Source organism: Pleurodeles waltl, chromosome 2_1, assembly GCF_031143425.1.
Source record: "Pleurodeles waltl isolate 20211129_DDA chromosome 2_1, aPleWal1.hap1.20221129, whole genome shotgun sequence".
Lineage (NCBI taxonomy): Eukaryota > Metazoa > Chordata > Amphibia > Caudata > Salamandridae > Pleurodeles > Pleurodeles waltl.
The window spans coordinates 779,575,638-779,594,959 of NC_090438.1; the positions used below are offsets into that span (position 1 = coordinate 779,575,638).

At 44.5% G+C, this 19,322-nt stretch overlaps 1 protein-coding gene across 6 annotated transcripts in view; it reads left to right on the plus strand.

Annotated features, from left to right (window-relative positions):
* Positions 1-19,322, plus strand: part of NUP153 (nucleoporin 153) — a 630,217-nt gene that overhangs the window by 121,180 nt on the left and 489,715 nt on the right. For all 6 annotated transcript variants that reach the window (XM_069218389.1, XM_069218381.1, XM_069218361.1 and 3 more), the window contains 2 exons: positions 10,193-10,332; positions 10,427-10,552. In XM_069218389.1, the coding sequence (XP_069074490.1) occupies positions 10,193-10,332; positions 10,427-10,552 (266 nt within the window). The remainder of the gene's footprint in view (positions 1-10,192; positions 10,333-10,426; positions 10,553-19,322) is intronic.

Genomic DNA, 19,322 nt, shown 5'->3' on the forward strand with positions numbered 1-19,322 from the left:
CAGGTTCTGTCTGCTCATGATCCAGGCAACTGCTTTGATACACCCGTCCTACATTCCTTTAGACTCTGTGGTTCAGGTTGGCTGGGAACATTTTCTTTTTGCTAAGCTCGTCACCCTCATCAGTGCTCCTCAAGTGTTAACAGAAGTGATGGTGGTTACAGCGCTCCTTCAGAGGTCAGTTTTCCAGACCAGTGACTTGCTGTAGAAGGTGAAATTGCCATAATGAGATTTATATGTAGACCACCTGGCTGATGAAGGGTGATATCCTGAAACCAGTCCCATGATGCTTGTTTCGTGTACAGGGAGGACCTACCCTGGCAGTTCTGAATGGACTATACCAGTGGGGACTGATTTGCATATGGCTGGGTCCAAACTGGGGTGGCATGGTGAGCAAAAGAAAGATGGATTAAACCCAGATCTGTGACTGGGGTTGAGTATTTGAAAAGTTTCAGCACTCCATCCGTCATCCTTTTGTGTTGCTAAAGTACCCCCAGGTGGGAAGGGTATGCCCAGATGTGGGTCCCCTGCTCTCTGCCATTGGTTTCAAGCTTGCCTGGCTGGTGAAGGATGATACCCTGAAACCGGTCCTAGGATGTTTGTGTCTGGTCCAGGGAGCACCTGGTCTGGCAGTTTTGGCTGGTCTGTTTCCATTGGGAGCAGGGTCAAGACTGATTTGCATATGGCTGGGTCCAAACTGGGCTGGCATGGTGAGCAAAAGAATGATGGATTAAAACCAGATCTGTGACTTGGGTGTGAGCGTTTGAAAAGTTTCAGTACTCCATCCATCATCGTTTTGTGTTGCATATGTAGACCACCTCCACATGATGGCTAAGCTCCTGACATCACTTAGGTTCACTGGCAATATTCTGAAGCAGAAGCTAATCTTCATTGGAGCCATCCTGAAAATTGTGCAGTTTGGAGCATTCCATTCCCTCCATCTCAGTTCCAGGGCATTAGGGCCATGATTTCTTGTCATCCTGCTTGTCAGCTATGTCAGGTGGCCTGTGTGAGTTCTACAGTGGAATATGAAGTCTCAGAGTAAAAATTCCTTTCGGATGAGGCTGCAAGAGATCTGCAGGGGTGGGCCTGCAGTTTTACCGACACCTTAACCCTATCCGGTCTCACCCAGTGCTGATGGTTATGACAGATGTGTCAATGTTTGGTTTGGGCAGTGACTGGGGAGAGGTGAACAGAGGACTCTAGCCTCTGGCAAAGCCTCATCTCCATATCAGCCTGTGGTGTTCTACAGGCACTCAAAGCCTTCTTACTGTTCAGCAGTGGGAGTCTGGTTCAAATTCTCACGGCCTCACCACTGCCATGTTCTGCTGCAACAAGCAGGGCAGGGTGGGGGTTCTGTGCCAGGCGGCACCTGGTCCCAGGACCTGTCTGGGGCGTCCAGTAATTTCTTTAGTTATGAACCCCCTGGCAGGGTCTTTGAACACCTGGGGGGACAAACTCAGCTGACTGTGCCTTGCAGATCTTCAATGGCAGTTACACCCTGTGGTGGCCCAGGACATATCCTAGAAATGGGGAGAAACCTTGCTAGAGCTTTTTGCCACTGTTGCGTGCTCAATGTCAAACATTCCAAGAAGGAAGTATCTTGGAGATGCATTCCAGTGGAGTGGAGCAATGGACTCCTGCATGCTTTTACACTGCTGCGCCTTCTGTCCTGAGTTCTGAAGAAAAGAAACAATTGGGTCTAAGTTATCCTAATGGCTCTGGCTTGTAGGAGGAGTGTGTGGTATCTCAAAATCCTGGGCATGATCATCTGTCCTTTGATCAGGCTACTGCTTCAGGAGGACCTGTTGCTGCAGCAGCATGGTATGTTTGTGCACCTGAACGTACAGTCTACACTTCATGCATGAAGAATGAACAGCAGCAATTGACTGCATTTGATCTTCTTAATGAAGTTGTGGATGTCATTTTGGCTGCAGAGCACCATCCTACTTAAGTCTTGCTATGCCAGTTGTTGGGACACGTTTGTAACTTTGGTGGCAGCCACAATATTGACCTTTTACATGCCAAACTGTTGGATGTCATGTTGTTTATTTAGGCACTGGCCCAGCAGTGCCTTTTATTGGGCACTGTTAAAGGAGATAGGTTTGCCCTTTTGACAGTTTATACATATACTGGACCAACCATCCTTGCTCAGATCACTTGTGATGAGGTTTCTAAAAGGTTTGACATATTTGTTTCCTCTCAAACTCTTTGTGCTATTACAGTGAGATCTTAATTTGATTCTAACTTTCCTCATGTACATGCCATTTGAACCAGTGCACAGTTGTCCAGTATGTGTTCTGAAGCTGAACACTGTATTTGCAGTAACTATGGCTTGCCACGTGAATGAACTACAAGCATTCTCTCTGCAACCACAGTAAATGACCTTTTTCCAGAATAAAGTGGTGGTAAAGACGAGCAGCATTTTTTTACCAAACGTTGACTCGTTTTCCTTGTGGGCAAACCATCACTCTTATCATTTTTTTCTCTATCTCATCCTTCAGAAGAGGAGAGACTCCATTGCTTGATAGTTCTTAACCTTTTGACTTCTGTGGACTCCCACTAGATCATTACTGGAACCTGAGGACCCTGGCTTAAGCATTTTCAATATGAAACACAAGCCAAACACACAAATATGAAACGAGCATTCAATAAAACAAATAGACAAATTATGAAATATTGTATTTAATTCACAAAAATAAAAAAAATAAAAAGAAATTATGGGGCGGTTGGAGCTTTTTTAAGGTCAACTGAGACCACTCATCGACCAGACTGTATTCTGATTAATGCATTTGCACTGCTTTCATGAATCAATCTGAGGGTACCAACTTAATTTTTAGCCTCCAGTTTCATATTCCTTCACATCTATAAAAAGATTTAAAATGTTACTTTTTCTTCTTTAGATGCACTTTATTAATATTTTATTTTTGAAGCAGTCTCGGACCTACTGGTTATGCTTTGTGGACTCAGAAGGATCCCTGACCACAGGTTACGATCCACTGGGCTAGATCCTAAAAGAGCCTCAAACCTTATGTTTGTACATTAGTCACACCAAAGACCATTGGGTGAGCGTTTATTTTTTGGTAGTTCTCTGGGGCAAAGAACAGCAAAAAAAGGCACTCCTTCATGGTAAATTCTCCTCTGTATTAAAATTGGCTACGCATTGGCCAGGACGCAGCTTCTGGAGGGACTGAAGGCAGATTCACCAAAACCAAGGCTGCTACCAGTGCGCAAGCTTGTGGGTTGCTTGTTCCGTGGTATTGGACAGGCAGCGAGATATAGCATCAGTGCACATGTTCACTGAGCACTACTCCCTTTAAAGCCATATCTGACAGGATGGCCATTTCGCCTGTTGGAATCTGCAGGACCTTGGAAGCCTTCCACAGTCTTGCATGCTTCGGAGGATACTGCTTTGAAATCTTCTCTAAAGGTGAGGGATATTGTAGGAAGTTGGCTCTGTAGGTGCTCTTTCAAAGTAAGGAATAGCATGCACAGAGTCCAAGGGTTCCCCTTAGAGGTAAGATAGTGGTAAAAAGAGATAATACTAATGCTCTATTTTGTGGTAGTGTGGTCGAGCAGTAGGCTTATCAAAGGAGTAGTGTTAAGCATTTGTTGTACATACACACAGGTAATAAATGAGGAACACACACTCCGAGACAAATCCAGCCAATAGGTTTTGTGTTAGAAAAATATATTTTCTTAGTTTATTTTAAGAACCACAGGTTCAAATTCTACATGTAATATCTCATTTGAAAGGTATTGCAGGTAAGTACTTTAGGAACTTTGAATAATTACAGTAGCATATATACTTTTCATATAAAACACAAATAGCTGTTTTAAAAGTGGACACAGTGCAATTTTCACAGTTCCTGGGGGAGGTAAAGTATTGTTAGTTTTAGCAGGTAAGTAAATCACCTACAGGTTTCAGTTTTGGGTCCAAGGTAGCCCACCGTTGGGGGTTCAGAGCAACCCCAAAGTTACCACACCAGCAGCTCAGGGCCGGTCAGGTGCAGAGGTCAAAGAGGTGCCCAAAACACATAGGCTTCAATGGAGAGAAGGGGGAGCCCCGGTTCCAGTCTGCCAGCAGGTAAGTAGCCGCGTCTTCGGAGGGCAGACCAGGGGGGTTTTGTAGGGCACCGGGGGGGACACAAGTCCACACAGAAAGTACACCCTCAGCAGCGCGGGGGCGGCCGGGTGCAGTGTGCAAACAAGCGTCGGGTTCTCTGTAGATTTCAATGGGAGACCAAGGGGTCTCTTCAGCGGTGCAGGCAGGCAAGGGGGGGGGGGGGGGCTCCTCGGGGTAGCCACCACCTAGGCAAGGGAGAGGGCCTCCTGGGGGTCACTCCTGCACTGAAGTTCCGTTCCTTCAGGGGCTGCGGGTGCAGGGTCTTTTCCAGCCGTCGGGACTTTAGGATCAGGCAGTCGCGGTCAGGGGGAGCCTCGGGATTCCCTCTGCAGGCGTCGCTGTGGGGGTTCAGGGGGGACAACTTTGGTTACTCACGGTCTCGGAGTCGCCGGAGGGTCCTCCCTGAGGTGTTGGTTCTCCACCAGTCGAGTCGGGGTCGCCGGGTGCAGTGTTGCAAGTCTCACGCTTCTTGCGGGGATTTGCAGGGGTCTTTAAATCTGCTCCTCTGTAACAAAGTTGCAGTTCTTTTGGAGCAGTGCCGCTGTCCTCGGGAGTTTCTTGTCTTTCTTGAAGCAGGGCAGTCCAATGAGGATTCATGGGTCGCTGGTCCTTGGGAAAGCGTCGCTGGAGCAGGTTTCTTTGTAAGGCAGGAGACAGGCCGGTAGGTCTGGGGCCAAAGCAGTTGGTGTCTTCTTTTCTTCTTCTGCAGGGGTTTTTCAGCTCAGCAGTCCTCTTCTTCTTGTAAGTTGCAGGAATCTAAAGTCTTAGGTTCAGGGGAGCCCTTAAATACTAAATTTAAGGGCGTGTTTAGGTCTGGGGGGTTAGTAGCCAATGGCTACTAGCCCTGAGGGTGGGTACACCCTCTTTGTGCCTCCTCCCAAGGGGAGGGGGTTCACAATCCTATCCCTATTGGGGGAATCCTCCATCTGCAAGATGGAGGATTTCTAAAAGTTAGTCACTTCAGCTCAGGACACCTTAGGGGCTGTCCTGACTGGCCAGTGACTCCTCCTTGTTATTCTCATTATTTCCTCCGGCCTTGCTGCCAAAAGTGGGGCCGTGGCCGGAGGGGGCGGGCAACTCCACTAGCTGGAGTGTCCTGTGGTGCTGGAACAAAGGGGGTGAGCCTTTGAGGCTCACCGCCAGGTGTGACAGCTCCTGCCTGGGGGAGGTGTTAGCATCTCCACCCAGTGCAGGCTTTGTTACTGGCCTCAGAGTGACAAAAGCACTCTCCCCGTGGGGCCAGCAACATGTCTCGGTTGTGGCAGGCTGCTGGAACCAGTCAGCCTACACAGATAGTTGGTTAAGGTTTCAGGGGGCACCTCTAAGGTGCCCTCTGGGATGTATTTCACAATAAAATGTACACTGGCATCAGTTTGCATTTATTGTGCTGAGAAGTTTGATACCAAACTTCCCAGTTTTCAGTGTAGCCATTATGGTGCTGTGGAGTTCGTGTTTGACAAACTCCCAGACCATATACTCTTATGGCTACCCTGCACTTACAATGTCTAAGGTTTTGCTTAGACACTGTAGGGGCACAGTGCTCATGCCCTGGTGCCCTCACCTATGGTATAGTGCACCCTGCCTTAGGGCTGTAAGGCCTGCTAGAGGGGTGACTTGCCTATACTTGCATAGGCAGTGAGAGGCTGGCATGGCACCCTGAGGGGAGTGCCATGTCGACTTACACATTTTGTTCTCACCAGCACACACAAGCTGGCAAGCAGTGTGTCTGTGCTGAGTGAGGGGTCTCCAGGGTGGCATAAGACATGCTGCAGCCCTTAGAGACCTTCCCTGGCATCAGGGCCTTGGTACCAGGGGTACCATTTACAAGGGACTTATCTGGATGCCAGGGTGTGCCAATTGTGGATACAAAAGTACAGGTTAGGGAAAGAACACTGATGCTGGGGCCTGGTTAGCAGGCCTCAGCACACTTTCCATTCAAAACATAGCATCAGCAAAGGCAAAAAGTCAGGGGGTAAGGAGGCATTTCCTTACAGATATGCAATTAGAAATAACCATCAAAAGAACAAGCTACTTACCAGCGGTAATGATCTTTCTGATGAATAGTCTTAACTAACCACAGTTTTGCCGCATGAATCCTTTTCTGGATTCACATGCTGGGCATTGTTTCACCATCTAGTGGTTGGGTCCGGAATTGTCTTTTTTTGGGTGTTGTCAACCACCATATGGTGCTTGGCATGTCCCCTGTGTGACGTCTGGTGCCCTGGAAGTTCCTGTGCATGGTAGCCATCTTCAGATTATTATTTTTTGACATTGGGTCTGAAAGCAAGACGAGGAGCTATGAAGATTTTTGGGATGATGTAAAAAACAAATCAAGGTATATTTCATGAAAAAATCTCTGAACGAGGGAAAAGAAGAGCAACAGAGGAGAACCGCTTTTCATATTCCTGTCGGAATTCGCACGTGGCAGGAGAATAAAGCATGGTTAGGGTCATGGCAAACACTCCCTTTAAATTCTGCCTGAACTGCTACCATTAATTTGCCATGTGACCCGCACAAAGTCGGCAATCTCTGTCTGCTGAGAGACAGCAGGGATGAGGGCTGCAAGTCTGCCGCTTTTGTTCCCAAGACACTCGGAGCCTTGAAAGCAGAGAGGAACACCACACAGCAATGCAGAGCCAAAAACCCCAGGCATCCCTGAAGGACCTAGGCCTATCCAGTGATGAGGAAGAACAGGGCGGAGGCACACAATGGATCCACTGGAGATGAGCTCTACATCGCTGCGCTCACCTGTCCGTGGAATACAGTCTGGGAACAGACAATGATTTTTCAGACCTCAGCAGGATGCAGCAACATGTCCACAAGTTGGAACTCCATCCCCAAGTCCTCCTTCCATACTTCCACAGATGGGAGTTCCCTTAAATTTAAATAAGCCTGTTCTCAATTGCAGACAATACCAAATGCCCAAACTTCGCAGCCAACTTCCCACACTCACTATCCAAGGCCAATGCGCTGTGGATGAGTTGGTCAGGTTTATTTGCCTATTCTTCTTTCCCCCAACCCCTCACTTTCCTTCTATTTCTGATTCGGAAGCTCAGGCAAACATCTCCCACACTAATACTAGTGACTCCCACTTGAACACGTCAGTACTGGTTCACAACATAACTGGATGCCCACGAGACACTCCTCGGCAGGTCTTACCTTCTCACTCAGAACCACAGACAAATCAGGCACCTGGATCCCCAAAATTTGCAACTTATGTACAAGACATTGTCTGCTACCTGCTACATTTACAAAATCCTAGACTTGGGATCATATCCATTAGATTTCATCTCGCTGTTTATCTGCAGAATAGATAACACATTTTTTTAATTCAAAATAAGTCATGGAGGGGCTCACGAGTTATTCCACCATGAGTTTCACCTTCACCCTCATGTTATTTTACCATTGATCTTACATGACTTATGGACCCTCCATTTGAGTCCTTGCAATCATGCCCCCTTAAGTACCTCTCTTGGAAAGTGGCATTTTAATTGCTGTTACTTCACTTAGACGTGTTGGTGAGCTCCAGGCTTTAACCTTGAAAGAATCTTCTTTCTTCCAGCTCCACAGACAGTGGTTCTCTGCGTCAACCCCAAATTCCTCCCTAAAGTTGGTAATTGTGAAGGTAAAAATGAGACTGTTTATTTCCCCTCAACCATATTCAGTTGTGGAGATGGCTCTCCACATACATGCTGAAAGGCCCTTATGCTTTACATTGATAGAACTAAAACTTTCAGCATATCCAAACAACTGTGTGTTGTTTTTATCACACCCCATAAAGGAAAGCTTATGTCCAAATTGGGTATAGCAAGATGGATTGTTAAGTGCATTCAAACATGTTACGATAAAGCCAAAATAACTCTGCCCACAACTCCTAAAGCACACTACTTGGTGAAGTGCATCTATGCCTTTCCTAGGAAACATTCCAGTAGCTGTCATATGGAAAGCAACTACATGGTCTTCGCCGCACACTTTGACTAAACATTATTGTGTGGATGTTCTAGCACGTCATCAAACAATCTTAAGTCAGGCAGTGCTACGTACACTTTTCCAAACAACTGCAACACCCAAAGGTTAGCCACCTCTTATGAGGCGGACTGCTTTACAGTCTACATAAAATACATGTATCTCTAGCCACATTTGCCTTGAATGGAATGTTACTTAACCTGTAAGCATCTGTTCGTGTCATGTAGTGTTGTGGCATCTACTTTGGGACCAAAGAGAGGTTCTTTGCTAGTGGGCATATTAAGTGTATTCTGTTGTACTTCTGGTTTAAAATCAGAGAACCGTGACACTGCATAGCGTCTGAATAAAATGCTGGTATTAATACTTCAAGCTGCAGTGTCAGCCCTGTCTAATGCACAACGTATTGAAGTGCAAAGCATGTGAATGTACACCACTACTTGCTACAAACGATTTTAGGGTAACATATTCCTTCTGTTATCTAGGCGTTGAATCTGAACCTCATTATACTAAATCAAATGATAATTTGCTGCCACATCTCCAGTCCCTTCCTCCTACTTGAAAGTCCTCCCCCTCTGAAAATCGTGTTTTAGTAGGAATTTCTAAATCATAAACATGATTCTTTTATATTTACATTTAAACATAAAACATTGTAAAGGGCCTCAGCTACATCTCTGTACTATGAAATACCAGTTTGTGCACAGGCATGTGCTTTGGATATGTATAAAAGAGATGGAATGTTGTTGTAAAATGGAGAATTTAATCTTAAATCATTTGTTAAGCAGGGAGGTTTGGGGGAAAAAAAACTGTTCATCAGTCTGCATAACTGTATTTGACGGACAACATTGCAGTGGCGGCATTTATTTAGCCGTATCAGCAGTTAATGAAGCATGGTGAAAAATTACCTACTGACTTTTTGACGTTATACCAATCCTACTTGATGAACGATGTTGGGTCTCCAGAGTGAAGAAACCATATTCAGTGGATGTTCTAGGTTTAGCAGCAGCATTCCTTTAGAATGCTACCAATTACTTATTACTATTTGCAAGGCCAGACACAATTTTACTAATAAATTGACAATACTCCACCGCATCGGAATAAATCTTCCTAGTATACTTAAGAGATGGCTTGTTTTTCACTGACTCAAATTCTTACTTTCAGTTCACTGGTGCGGTTGAGGGAACGTCAGGAATACTTATTCTGAAACATTCGGTTTCAAGTTGCTTGATAATGAAGGTATCCCTATACCTTTAGAAATGCCATACAATTTATTTAAAATTCTCCTTTTTAATAGCAAACTCCAGTGAACTATTTTCCTTTACTTTCTGCCTCTAGACTTCCCAGCAGTACTTTTAGGGTCGAGCGCTCCAGGCCTATGTTCGGGAAGTATCCCTTACATGTTTGATATGTCACAGGTCTTTAAAAAAAAAAAAAAAATTAAAAATCTTTAGCTTTGTACTAGTATCTATTATTTTGCATCCTTCGATTTGAGATGGTGTGGTGTAGGACTTCTGTTACTACTTTATTTCCTTCCCATCTTTGAGTGCCATACCATAACGTAAACTGTAGATATTTGCATTTAGAAAGGTTTCCATTGGTCTTTTAACTCAGACTATTTGTAACTTCGTGTAACAATGCTATTTGTCTTTTTTTTGTTAGTCCAAAGTACTTGTGAGCTGTTGGTTTTATGATGCAAGTAATTGTTTTTATTGCTTGACTTGAACTCTCAGTAAAGTATGCTTCCTTTGTAGAAATTGAACCTTGCGTTTAGTTGAGAAAAAAAGCAACAGTTTAGTTGCAAGATTAGTATGGGCTCTTACGAGCATCTTTTGTTAGGCAAACCTAGAGTGCTATGTGCAGCCTTTCCTTGTTTAATTATTTTTGCAAGACCCGCAGGATCGCTGAGTAAGAAACAAAAATGGGAAGGCCCCGTGGCAGATGGTGTTATAAATAGTCCTGTTTGTTTGATGAATATATTTGCGAATTAGCTAGTGTGGGAGGTGTTGACAATCTTTGCTTCTGCAAGGTTTCCTATGTAAAGCTGATTTATGTGGCTAATCCTACTTTTTCTCTTGCATTGAGTAAAGATTTGTTTAATCTTTCTAGATGTGTCAGTTTCGAAAAATACCTCTGCCCCTCCTCTGTGGTCCCCTGAGCCTGATCGTTCCCATTCGTTCTCACATCACAGCTCCACGAGCTTGAAGAAGCCGGCATTTAACCTGTCTGCTTTCGGCTCCCTGTCCCCGGTGAGTACCTTGTTACAGCACTTTCTTCTTTTTGGGACCCCCTCTTACCTTCTGTGACATTATTACTGATGGTTCCTTTTGTTTTTTTCTGCAGTCACTTGCCAACACGTCTGTAGTGAAATCAAGTCAGCTTGGAGATTCCCCATTTTATCCCGGCAAAACAGCATATGGAGGTGCAGCATCCACAAGACCGTCAAAAGTCAGAACGACTCCTTATCAGGTAAGAGAAACGTATTGGCACACTTTAATTTTCAATGTGACCTTTCTCTTTCGCCAAACACTTTTGTATTAAAATGTAATTTGTATTTTTTTGCCAACAGTTGATCCGTCCTGTATTGTAGGTTTCAACTGCCGTTGCAGTTATCCTCTCACTAGCCTGTCATATTGTTGACTCGAGTACCAGTTGGGTAAATCTAAGCAAGACAATATTTTTGCACAAGTGACTTCTACTTGGAGCCCTATTTAGTTGCCACACAAAACAAACTACCCAAGTGGGCACTTAATTCCAAGCTTGCCCCAGGCACAATCTGCAGTGACTTGTCACACTTTAAATCCTTATTGGCTACCTGCAGGCCATTTTCTGGTGCTCAGCACGACTGACAGGGGCTGCATTATAGTCCATCGTATAATTAGGTGGCTATCACCTCCTATAATTATGGTCTAGCCCTCTGAGCATTAGCATCTTAAAAAACAAGAATCTAAACATACAAAATAAATTACATACCCTTCAACCCAATGGCTCCTGCGCCATTGCCTATATTTCTTTGGTATGCAGGACGCTTATGTGGAGAAGGAGACCATTTCGTCCTCCCCATTGATAATGAATTCTGAGAGACGGTGGGTGCCTATATCCATCACAGCGTGACTTTTGACCATTGACCCCCTTGGAAAGACATCTCCTACAGTTGGAATATGCACACCTGGTTCCTCTTAACCTCCACCCCAGTTGGGGCTTCTATAGATAAACCATTGCAACCCCCTAACCCCATCCCCTAGTCCCCAGGGAGGGAAATGGTCGGCTCACAATCTGTCCACATCAACTGCCTTGAGCTGATGGCGGGCACTTATGCTGGGCATTGTTGGGACCAAGGACAGGTTAGGTTGAACAGTTGTGTACTGTTGAAAATGGGCAACCTGTCAGCCGCCTGCTACATAAAACATCTGGGTGGCCCCAGGTCTGAAATCCTAGCGGACCTGGCAAAGGAACTTTGGTCGTACTGTTTGACCAACAATATATCTGTCACAGCTGAGTACTTTCTGGAGTTCTCCAACCAAATAGGGGACTGTTTGAGGGAGTGGCCCTACACGAGCTTTTGACAGCTAGACCCTTGCATTTTTTGCCTTGTTTACTTCTCGTTGGAGTCCTTTCCTCTGTTAGTCATCCACTCTTGGTTGACGGTCCAACTGTGGAAGCAGAGGGCTCAGATGGCAGTCACCTCTGTTTTGGTGGTATCTAAAGTATGGTTTCCAGTTCTTCTGCAACTTTTTTGGGATTCTCCAATCCTTCTCCCCACCGGTCTAGATATTCTTCAGGATCCAATGGATCAGAGACACCCCCTCATTCTTCAAGGCCTTCTACCTCTGGCTTGGAAGGTTGCAGGGAGAGATGGAGAATTCTGGCCTGTTGGCCTGGTCAGAAGAAACCTCCAAACAATACAAATCAGCATGGACCAAGTAGGTATGTTAGTGTGTTCAACACAGAGGATCCCATGGGGTGCGATGTTGTCCCCATCCTAAACTTTTTGGCTTCCGTGGCCTCGCAAGTCATGGCATATTGTAAGGTCAATTGTTGTTGGTCTCATTTCTGCAGGTCATTTCCCAATTCAAAGATCCCCAGGGGGGGACCATCCACTAGTTTGCAAACATTTATGGGGTGTTTGTCTATTTCTTCCTCCGGAACTTAAGACTTCCAATTTGTGAGACCTAAATCTTGTTTTGAATCTTTTTCTTGGCAGAGGAATGAGTATCTGTCACACAAGGAATTGTCTGCAAAACTGGCAATGTTGCTATGCCTGATTTCTTGCTGTAGGGTCTTGAATGTGAGAACCCTGGATGTTTTGAATACATTTTTCTCCCCTCGGGTGTCACCTTCTGTGTTCTTCAAAGAACTAAAACAGACTCTAGGGTAATATCTAACCCAGTCTTTGATAAGGTTGTGTGTAGTCCATTGCCTTATGGTGTATAAACATGGTCGAAGAATTTTGCGTGACCCATTCCCCCCACCCCCAGACAACGACAACTCTTAATTTCCATTTGAAAACCTTTCAAAGAAGTGTTCTCACAACATTGCTCGCTAAGTTACGCAAGAAGCAGGTGTTAATGTGGCTTTTTTGGGCGCTCATTCAGTCAGAGGGACATCAAAGCATTTTTCCCTGGGAGCTAGGCTCAAGGACATTATAAATGCAGCTGATTGGTCATCAGACTCTGTTTAAGAAGTTTTATTTTAAACCAGTATTGGACATGATGCATTTGGTGGCCGATAAGCTTTAAACAATCATAATCCTTGACTCCGGTCCTGACATAGAATATAACATTTGCTAGCTATTGAGAAGAAAACTTTCAATTCTATTATGGACTCTGAGGCAAGGATTATTCCCACCCAGTGTACCTAACGTTTTTCCCAACTGCATAGAAACATCTCTATCAGAGACGTCAAGATTGAGTATGGTTATTTCCCTTAAGATTGTTTTTTTCCCCTTCTTTTATGATTGGAATTAACGAATAAGGTCTAATATATGCTAACTACTGTATTTTGTATAATGTGGAGTTTTTTCAACTGTTTCTTGGTGATAACTGAATTTGTTTCGCAGGGTTGGTGAGTTTTTTGGTTTTTATTTCGCAAGCAGGAATATATGTACACTGTTCGAGATGTTTTATTGGTGTTTTTTTGTGTATATATAATTTTTTTTGCAGTCCTTTCCCAGGGAGTTCTGAGAAAGGTAGTGTTTGTTCCTTGAATGCTGCTGATTAATAGAGGAAAGGAAGTTGAGCATAATCCTAGTCTCCTTGTCCTTATTAGAACTGAAACCTCCCTTCACTCTAGCTAGGAAATTATATATTCTGTTCCATTGGAAACATTCAAAATCACATGGCCTGGGAGAAAATGCCATAGTGTTGTGAAATAGCTAACTCCAACTTCAAATTTGCTTTAGTAACTGATCTGCCTGTTTGTGTCATCTTTGCTTTTTTATGGTTGAACCACACATTTGAGTATCAGCTATGTGGCCTATAACTGTAACACCAGGTTGTATCAGGCTTGCCTTATGCCTCATTTTAAGGGCAACAAAAATTGCTGCGAATCCTTAGTTGTCAATATCCAGCTAAAAATGCATGATATTGAAGGGGATGTAGTTGGCCTTTCGGAACGTAGACAAACAGGGCCAGAAATAGCTAGATGTAGTAGACCTAAAAAACGTGGATGTTCTGGGCCTTTGAGGGCTTCTGAGGAGTGGAATTAATGTGACTATGAAGGAACATTAATTCCTTGAAGGAACCCCATCCTGACTGAAAACACATTGATGTACTATGATCAGTTAGCACTTTGTAGCTGTTGGGATGCTGCTTTGATTTGGCATTTGTTTGTGTGGAGTCTGAGCACTGACGTAAGTCGGAATATCGGTTCTATACAAATTTCCTAAACGGATTATCACATAGGTCATAATGTTCAAGGGGGCAATAATGCACAGCAAGCTGACTTTCCTTATGCTGGTGTACACACTAACACCGCATACAGTTTCTTACTGCTTTGTATAGCATATGTGATAAAAAGGACCTACAGAACTGCTCGTTGAAGGAAAGTGTAAGAGGTGTGTGGTGGATTTTCATTGATAGATACGTTAGGTAAGCTCTGTCCTGGTTCTTCAATTAGCAGAAATCTGTTAGAGCGGAGAAGGAGATCCTGGATGCAGTGCTCATGTACTCATTATAATTAACTTTATCACATGTAAACATGCTACACTAAATTGTATATAAAGACTTCATTCTTTTTCACCCGTTCAGTTTGGTATGCATCCATCCCACTCAAGTTTCTCCCTCATCCTTTGGGGTCCTAGCTGCCCCATGCCTTAGCTTTGAAACGAACAGGTTGAGGTCAGGATTTCCCTATTCTGCATGCTTTTGCTTACCCGGAGATCATCCTGCTTTCAAAAAGTGACAGGGTCTGCATAGGAAGGGAAGATAAGAGATGGCTAAACATCTACGAGAGCCCTACACTGGCACATGATAAATAGTCACCTAATTGGCAACCCCAACCACCAGAAGCAGATCAATGTACTTGTGCACTGAACGCACTGGGCAGACGCCAGGTAATTTTCGCTCAGTGGACCTTCAGGCCAAAGCTCCTTTGTACCGTAAAATTCACTTTAGTACGGCACGTCTTTATTCAGGTCCTCTTGAAGTTCATAATTGATAAAGGGTCACCGGAGGAGAGCATCGTCTCACTTTGTGTTAATCCCACTGTTTGACGCAACTACCTGCATACCTCTCTTCACCGTTTGTGAGCTTAGTTTTTTCAGAACACTCTGAAGCTGGCTTGTACTCTAGAAAATTTAAATCTGGATATCTCCTGTTGTCGATTGTTATTGTCAGTGTCACATTTAACCCCTTCGCTGCCAGGCCTTTCCCCCTCCTGTGCCAGGCCTTTTTTTTTGCCTATTTGGAATAGTTCTCGCTTAGGCCCTCATAACTTTGTCCACATAAGCTACCCACGCCAAATTTGCATCTTTTTTTTCAACATCCTAGGGATTCTAGAGGTACCCAGACTTTGTGGGTTCCCCTGAAGGAGACCAAGAAATTATCCAAAATACAGTGAAAATGCGGTTTAAAAAAAAATAATAAAAAAAATGGAACAAAGGGCTGCAGAAAAAGGCTTGTGTTTTTTCCCCTGAAAATGGCATCAACAAAGGGCTTGCAGTGCTAAAATCACCAGCTTTCAGGAACAGGCAGACTTGAATCAGAAAACCCAATTTTTCAACACAATTTTGGCATTTTACTGGGACATACCCCATTTTTACGATTTTTTTTTGCTTTCCGCCTCCTTCCTGTCAGTGACAGAAATGGGTGTGAAACTAATGCTGGATCCCAGAAACCTAAACATTTCTGAAAAGTGAACAAAATTCTGAATTCAGCAATGGGTAATTTGTGTAGATCCTACAAGGGTTTCCTGCAGAAAATAACGGAAATAAAAATATATTGAAATTGAGGTGAATAAAACAGCCATTTTTCTCTACGTTTTACTTTTTCCTACAATGTCAGATTTTTGAAAGCAATATACTGTTACGTCCGCTGGACTCTTCTGGTTGCAGGGATATATAGGGCTTGTAGGTTCATTAAGAACCCTAGGCACCCAGAGCCAATAAATGAGCTGCACCGTGCAGTGGGTTTTCATTCTATACCGGGTATACAGCAATTCATTTGCTGAAATATAAAGAGTCAAAAATAGGTATCAAGAAAACCTTTGTATTTCCAAAATGGGCACAAGATAAGGTGTTGAGGAGCAGTGGTTATTTGCACATCTCTGAATTCTGGGGTGCCCATCCAAGCATGTGAATTACAGGGCATTTCTCAAATAGACGTCTTTTTTACACACTGTCTTATATTTAGAAGGAAAAAATGTAGAGAAAGACAAGGGGCAATAGCACTTGTTTTGCTATTCTATGTTCCCCCAAGTCTCCCAATAAAAACGGTACCTCACTTGTGTGGATAGGCATAGTGCCCGCGACAAGAAATGCTCTAAAACACAACGTGGACACATCACATTTTTCTACAGAACACAGAGGTGGGTAAGGTAATGGTGCGGGTGCATGTGAAGCACACCACCCTGGAGTCAACTAGCTGTTTAGTTTTCAGATGCGTCTAGGTCTTGTGGATTTTTGTACATGGCAGCGTCCCAAAGTAAAAAAAAAAAGAAAAAGTGCAGCCCTCACCATTCCAAGTGGGACGATTTTGAGAGTTAACAAGCTGTCATGGCCCAGAAACCGCTATAAAATAATTTGCACCCCTGGGGAGCGGACCTTGCCCAAGAAGCTGCTCCCCTTATGTGTACATATAAAAATAAAAAAATCCCTGTTGTCTAGTGGTTTCTGCCCCCCTTGGGGGCAGATAGGCCTAATAAAAAGAACACATTTTGCCCCCAGGGGAGCGACCCTTGCCGAAGGGGTCGCTCCCCACAGTTAAAAAAAAAAAAACACAAAAAAAAATCCCAGGTGTCTAGGGGAGTTTCTGCCCCCTGGGGGGGTGGGGGGCAGAAACAGTCCAAAAATAAATTGCCCCCCTGGAGAGCAGCCCTTGCCCAAGGGGCCGCTCCCCTTATAAAATAAATAAATAAATCCCTGGTGTCTAGTGGCATTTCTGCAGCAGAAATGCTCAGAGAAGCCTGAAAGGAGAGGGAAAGGCCTTTCCTCTCCTTCCAGGCTTCTCTGACCTCCTCCATGTGATCGGAGGAGAAAAGCTGGAGGGAAGGCCTCTGGCTAATGTCATCCGACGCCATGCGAGGGTCTCGAGGGGGGGCGGTGGTGGTGGAAGGGGAAGCGATTCTCCTTCCATCCCTGCCTAGGGGAGGGGTGTGTCCGCAGGGGCCCCTAGCTGGACGAGGTGACCGAGATCACCTCGTCCTGGGCACACTAGGGGTTAAAGGTTCCTGGGTCCTAGTCTTAAAGCTTTGCAGCAGAATGTTATTCATGAATGCTGACTGCTCATGCTCATGCTCATAAATGCCTTTGTGTGCCTTCTGCTTTTGCTTTTCCTAGATCAGTTTTGGTTCTGGTGCAGTTACATGAGTAGCAACAAATACATTAGCTTCTGTATTGTACACAAGTCTCATCAGGAGTTCACTTGGAAGCAGGCAAGTGTTTTGTTGGTATATCCCAGTTAGAAATCACTGTTCAGCTTATTGCAATCTGTTTATCTTGCCTAGAGTTTGCGAGAAGAGATGGGGATAGAGCTTTGTTGATTGCTGCTGCCAGACTTTGGCGCTCCCTCAGACAGTCTTTGACTGCGATAGATGGACATGTGCCTTTTAGAAAGGGTCTTAAGACCTGGTTGTACTCTATTTAGCCAGCTCCTGCTAACATACATAGGTGATTTGCCGTCTACCTGTATCAGACTGCTGTGACTACAGTGCCTTGATGCCTATGGAGTTTTGTTGCGCTTTATAACTATAAATCCAATCTAAGCTTCTTTCCAAAGAATCAATACACTTGGCATTACTAATATTCTGCTAAGGGCCGCATTGTTATAATCTGTAATTCATAAGGTACCTGCCGAAGACTTGCTGCTTGGTACGTGAAACAGCATGCTATCTTGGCTTTGAAAAATTGCAACAACATATTTGTGTGCTGCAGTAGCTCTGTTTTAATCCCGGTAAAGAGAAAGACTAAATCCTCCTTTCAAAACTGGATCAAAGTTTGAAACCTGGGTGCTCTTCTTGCTGTAGTTGATCAGTTATGGGTACAGACGTTTTATGCATGTTCACTGTTGTGGGTTTTTGTAATTTGTTTGTAAATAATTGTGCCAGAGAAGTCTAAGTGTTGATACAGTAGTAAACAAAGTATCTCTTGCCTGGCTTCTTTTTTTTTTTTTTTTAATATATTTTTATTGTTTTATCGGCCAAGTGGCCACATTGGAATTAAATGCTAACTGTTACATTATGTTTCGTCGTGCATTACACAGATAACTGTTACGAATGAGCAAAACGCAATTCACGTACATATGCAACAGCACCCGGGGGGGGGGGGTTCACAAATGGCACGTTCACGTGGGAGTTATATTAAGCATATGCGAGATTATTCCAAGTGAACAGAAAACATAGAGAAAAAAGAATAAGATAGATGCTGGATAGGCTACAGCCGACACATGATGGCTGGAGAGAAGAGGGGGACCAACAACGGAGGATAGGAGGGGCCCAGGACGACGAGAAACCAGTTTCCGGAGGGATCAGGGAGAAATCTGCATGAGGCTTACATGCCGTTTCCTTTATATTATTGCCCCCCCCCCCCCCCCCGCACATCCGCATGTCCCGAGCGCACCACGTGATGAAGTCACCCTGTGGCTACTGTGATGATGTAAAATCACTCCTTTCATTAGTTCAAGGGGGACGCGTATCGTCTTTTTTTTTCCACCGCTGTCAAAAACGAGTTCCATACCTCCAAGCCTTTAACTAGTATACCCCTATCCAGTAGATTCTGCAATGCATGTATTTCAGCTTTGGTCCATCGTATTACCTCTTCACGCCATTGGGCCACCCTGGGGGCATCAGGGGCTTTCCACTTCATGGCGATCAGGCGTCTATACAGCACCAGTGCCAAGGCAATGCATTTATATGTACATTTGCGTTTCTTGGGATGAGATGTTAAGCCCAGAAGGCACACCTCAGGAGTAGGAGATAGTATAGTGTCCGTCCAATCCGCTAGCAACGTTATCTCTATCCATGTGTTCCGGATCGGGAGGCAATCCCATGTCATGTGGTAAAATGTGGCCTCTTCTGTGTTGCATCTGGGGCATGTCTGCGGTGACCGAGGAAACATGCGTGTTATGCGGTGAGGCGATAGGTAGGTCTGATGCACATAATTAAACTGTGTGTAACGGAAGCGCGGGTTGCGTGAAACCTCGCGAGTCAGCTTCAACGCATGTTCCCATGAATCAGGGGATAATGGTTCCGGTAGCACACAGTCCCATTTGTTTTTTGCCTGATCCTGTTTCTGTTCAGCCTGGGCGGCTATGATATTATATATATTTGAAATGCTTGATGGGGTGCTTATGCTTCCCAGAAGTTCGTGTAGCAAAGGGGAGGTATCAGGTTCCGAATTGCCTTTACTCCAACTCTCTCTCATTACCTGCCTAATTGCACCGTAAGCTATAAAGCCTCCCCTGCCGAGCGCATACTTATCGGCTAACGCTTCGTAGGTTTGAAGTTGCCCGTCCTGGTAGATGTCACCTAGTGTAAGTATGCCCCTGCTACCCCATGTATTGAGGCCTACTTTGGCTGCTATTTT